The sequence below is a fragment of the Lithobates pipiens genome, unplaced genomic scaffold (assembly GCF_037356315.1).
Source record: "Lithobates pipiens isolate NorthernLeopardFrog02 unplaced genomic scaffold, aLitPip1_a1.2 Scaffold_25, whole genome shotgun sequence".
Lineage (NCBI taxonomy): Eukaryota > Metazoa > Chordata > Amphibia > Anura > Ranidae > Lithobates > Lithobates pipiens.
Window position 1 is genome coordinate 46889506 of NW_027507787.1, and position 4937 is coordinate 46894442.

Sequence of the window (4937 nt, forward strand, 5' to 3'; positions counted from 1 at the left end):
GGGGCTGAACCAATGCCCTCTACCCACACCAGGGAAAAATCCCAGCATGCAAGAAGCATAAAGCCCCATATACACACACACACTATCAGATTTACCAAAACCATAGAATATAGAGGTCAAACCTTAGGAGTTTCAATTCATATGCAATCAGGCAGGCCCTTGCACTACATGGTTTTGGTAAATCTGAAGACAAAAATCAGCAGAAAATCCGATAGTGTATGGGGGCTTAAGAATGAACCTCCTGGTTTGGATTGAATATGGCCAGGGGAGTTTTAGGGTCTAAATGATACCAAGTTTAATTTAGAACCTCAGTGAAGGTGGAGTGCAGAGCACCTGAAAGACATTGGCTGCCTGGGTCCCCCTCCCCCATTGTCATTTGTGAATAAAACACCACTTTGGACACTAGAAAAAATAAAATAAAAATAATGTTAAGCCCTCTGACCCATACAGATTTCCAAAACTAGGGAACCTTGAGAGACCCCGATTTGTGGCCTTCTGCAGCTTTTTGGCTTTAGTAAGAACGCCTCATATCAGGGATGTGTAGCCAGGGCTTCATCTGGTCTTAGAATGACAGAGCCAAGACAATGCCATTCATCATGGATGTCACACTAAGACAGTAATGCATTGACCAGTCTTCATTGGGTTCAACTTCAATTATTGCCCGCTATACAATCGGATGGCAGAATATAATGTACGGTAAATTAGGGTCCGAATTGGATATTAAATAGATTTAGATTTATCCTCATAATCCAGTTTTTTGGAAATATAATCCACTGGTATACAATTAGTCCCCTAATTACCAACCTTCAAGTTGCAAACCAACAACTTACAAACATAGCTTTGCATGTCCAATCATGTGAGTTTGTTCACATGTCTGGTGGTCATGGTTCTGTGTAGTTTGCTGTATCTACACTTCAGGGCGCCCCCCCCCCCCCATATATGTATTAGGTTATAAACCCATTTCATACAAATATTAATTCATTGCGCCGATTGTATACCTAGGCTATCTGTTGGACTTACAAGTTCTGTTAACATTCATATGTAGGGGACTTTGTGTATAGCCAGCATTAGACGATACCATTGGAAAGTTGGTCATATCTAGCTCGACTTGTTCTGGAGACTAAGTCATGGAGAAGTTAAGCCATGAAAGGTCTTTAACAAGTCCAGTTGAATATAATAAGCTACTAGATAGATATAAAACAGGAAGAAACTGGAACAGTTGTGCATTGTAACCAGCTTCTAACTTCAGCTTTGACAATAAAACCCAGAAGCCGATTGGTTCCCATGTAGAGCTGCATTCGATTTGCACGTTCCAGTCTTAGTAAATCTCCCCCAGTATGACCAGATACATGAGAACCTGCAAAGTATAGGAGAGCACTGCATCTGCCCTCGCCTCATTAAAGTGCAATTTGGAAGACAAGGAAAACCACCACAGATTAAATATTTCCTGGTTTATTAGAAAAGTAAAAATAGGCACATTTTGTGGATTTTGTACTTGAACATCAAGTGAATTATAGCAATGTAAACCATATGAAAGTAGCATGTCAGAATACAGAGACATCTGAATGAATACTAGTGCTTTCCACACTTTTCTGCAATAGAGCTACTGGAAAACAGATGCACATCTCTTTTAGCTGCCATTGAATCAGTAGTGAGGGAAAAACATAAAGTGGTCTCTGATAGCGAAGATGTACTTTTAATCAATTATGACAATTCATCCTCTATAAGAGGTAGAGTAAACCACCCTTTAGTGCAGACCAGCTGCCAAAGCATAAAAAAAAAAAAAAAAAAAAAACCCAGTGCACTTAATGTAAAAACCTTCAATACTTTGTGTGCATTCCACTGCAAATTGATATTTGCAACCCTAACTGAAGCCCATGTAAAAATTAAACAACCCCCCCCCCCCCCCCCGGATTGGAGCTTCTCCATACCAGTGTAAAAAGCACAGCAAATGTTGCTCACTAAATTTGGAAGTGGGCAGGTTAACCCAAGTGTTACCAAACAATTGGCAGGGGTAAAAAATAAAATATAACACATTTGTCACCTTACCAAAAAAATAAAAGTAAAAATGAGAGCCCCCTTTAAACTTCATGTAATTGCAGTACCCCACATAACAGGCATGAAAGTCTTTACATTTTACAACGCTCCATAAGTTCTTCCAAATTGTTCTTTCTGGACTTTTGCTCAGCATTCTTCAACAATAAGTTCTTCAGAACTATACAGTTTCTTCTTCAGGACTTTGAATCCTGGGCTAAGTTTCAGAGAATGTCCAGACCCAGGGACAGGTTTAGTGCTAAAGAGTCCCTGAATTCTTGGCCACAACCTAGAGTCCAACTTGAACAGAACTGTTAGCTGGAAAGTAGGAACTACGCATGGGTCAACCTCTAGCTGGGCCACTGTGTGGCAGGCCTTGCTGTTTTCCACACACAGGTCAATAAGTGCACCCCGAAGTCCACAAGGCTCGCTGTATGCCAAGTGAATCAATTCTTGGCCCAAGTGGCAGAGGAGGTCATCTGGAAGGATCAGCTTAGAGCATCTCAAAGAGTTAATGTTGGCTTTGTTCAGGCTACGTTTGATCATCTTGAGGAGACTTGGACAAAGCTGCTCACCTTCCGGGTCAACAAGAAGGTCTGAATCAGGTATTGAAATGTTGTCAATTTCATCAAAATCTGCAGGAAACAAAAAGTAGTCACGTTAGTACTATTGAAAAGTATTCATCTAGACACAAAAAGAAGAAGAAGAAGAAGATGTATACAAGTCACAATACTATAAGTGGAAGCGTTCCTCCAGGCCAACCTCAACCTTTTCAACACAGAGGAACCGTTAAAATAACTTTCCCCAATTGCCCCTGATAAAGTACTACAACTCATGATACATTAGTGCGATGGTCAGTGGGAAGAAGGATGACCCCCCCCAATAGATCGCTAAAAAAGATTAACGGTGTTAGTGGGAACTCATTGGAGGGCAGAAATTGCTCAAGGAACCCCAGGTAACCTCTAGAGCAAACCTAGATCTAGGCAAAGAAAGTTAAATACAATCACAAGAATACTAGTGGCTATTCATTTAGACACCAGAAACAGGAAAAAGTCATATAAGTACTAGCTGATGTATTGTCCAGGCACCAGACGAAACTAAAGCCATTTACCACTATAAAGTCAACTCACGTCAAAACATCATAACCAACAAAGATAGTGCTAGAACAAAAACTACAAGCTGTACCAGCAGTCTAAAGGCTACAGACCAATAAAAAAGGTGCATAATGATTAACAATGAGTTCAGAAGAAGAAATCAACTTACCACAATCAGACAATGAATCGGACGAGGAACTGGACGAGGAACTGAATGAGGAATCAGAGAAGGAGCCACTACTGGTGAGGGATTCACAGTCAGAGCTGGAAAGACTGGAACACCGTTCGGACAAGTCCGTACACTTCCCATCCCACAGGTCTTTGGGATCCACGTCCATGGGTTCCTCCTCAATGATGGGAGGGGGCAGGGAGAAGGGCACAGCATAGAACATACCACCTCGGGCTGGCATGGTTGGTTCTCTGGAGGGCTTGTGCAAAACAAGTAGAAATCACTGCAAAGAACAAAGAAAGAAGAAGGTCAGCTGGTCATCATATGGCTCATGACATCTCATCAAAGCCAGGATTAACTAGAGACAAGTCAACAAGCTGCCAAACGTCCATGACTTACTCCGCAACCCACCCCCACGCTGCGCTTTTATTGTTTATTAGGTTAGGTTTGCAGTCATCGAATAACGACCGCCAATAAAAATCCAAAATCCCAGCAAGTCTAAATTGATGACATTGGATGAATTAAACAATCTATATATTAGCAGTACATCCCAGGACAGCCACAGCTCAGGACTACATAAACAAGTGACAATGTTCATGCTAATACAAAGTCATACTTACAGTGCTGTTAGAAAAACTTCGGGTAAAGGGACAGAGAATAAAACTTGATAGGCAGGAAATAAAGTTGAATTAAGTGCTTAAAACCCGTGCGCCTGCAGCTGTGTCACCCCACCACCGCTCAGCGCACGAACGCGAGTTACCATCCCTGGCACTGGCATCGTCCGACTTCCACAATCCGCTTATATACACAGGCCGCGCGGCCACGCCCCCCACCGCACGGGGGCTCGACCTGAGACTGAGCCCACGGGGAACGCCTACTTATTGTGCGAGCCTATGAGAAATCAGTGCACGTCCACAGCGTTCTTTCCTGCCCGGTTACAGCGACTTTAAGACCCTCCCCCCTTTTACAGTTGGGGCAGACAGCCCCGGAGACAGTGTTAAAGGGAGAGTGTTTATTGTAGGAGGAGGAGGAAGGGAGACAAAGGCATCTCGCTACATCAATTCTCTACTTTACTGCAGACATCCCTAAGCATCGCTTTGTACTTCTTTTTTTTTTTTTTTTTTATTATTCTAAGATAGTCCCCCCTCCCCCAGATAAGTCTGATCAACATGTTTTTCTTCTCATTCTTGCCTCGATCATCGAATCTAATCAATCGCTGAAATCTGCATAGTCTATTGTTAGAGATCTATGTAAAAAAAAAAAAAAGTAAATAAAAAAGACATGACATGAGCTGTCATGTCTTTTTTTTTTTTTTTTTTTTTTTTTACACAGATTGCAAACTTTATATTATTATTATTATTATTGCACAGGATTTATATGGCTCCATCAGTCTGCACAGCGCTTTACAATATAAGGGGAGATATATAAAAACTTCTCGATCGGTCCTCCGGGATCAGGAGTTGTTGACTTAGGAAAAGAAAAATGCCACTCCAGTAAAGTCTTCTGTCTTCTGCCAAGCCAATCCCGCGGTGTACAATAAAACATCTTTAGGACTATTGAGCAAGTCGCATTGATGGTCTGCCTTGACCCTGTTAAAGTAAAGCCGTGCGATTCGCTTCGGTCATATGATGAACACAAAT

General features: G+C 41.8%; 1 protein-coding gene across 1 annotated transcript; it reads right to left on the minus strand.

Annotated features, from left to right (window-relative positions):
- Nucleotides 1-1436: 1436 nt before the first annotated feature.
- DDIT4 (DNA damage inducible transcript 4) lies at nucleotides 1437-4085 on the minus strand. Its single transcript, XM_077454411.1, has 3 exons — nucleotides 3918-4085; nucleotides 3298-3580; nucleotides 1437-2669 (listed from the first exon to the last, which is right to left on the minus strand). The coding sequence occupies exons 2-3, from the start codon at nucleotides 3536-3538 to the stop codon at nucleotides 2185-2187; spliced, it is 726 nt and encodes a 241-aa protein (XP_077310537.1). The 5' UTR covers nucleotides 3539-3580; nucleotides 3918-4085; the 3' UTR covers nucleotides 1437-2184.
- Between the last annotated feature and the right edge of the window lie 852 nt (nucleotides 4086-4937).

Excerpts from the sequence above, each read along its gene's own strand:
- DDIT4 (XM_077454411.1), bottom strand. The coding sequence starts at position 3,538 with ATGCCAGCCCGAGGTGGTATGTTCTATGCTGTGCCCTTCTCCCTGCCC. Across the intron at positions 2,670-3,297 it reads CGATTCATTGTCTGATTGTG|ATTTTGATGAAATTGACAAC; the intron begins GTAAGTTGATTT and ends TGTTTCCTGCAG.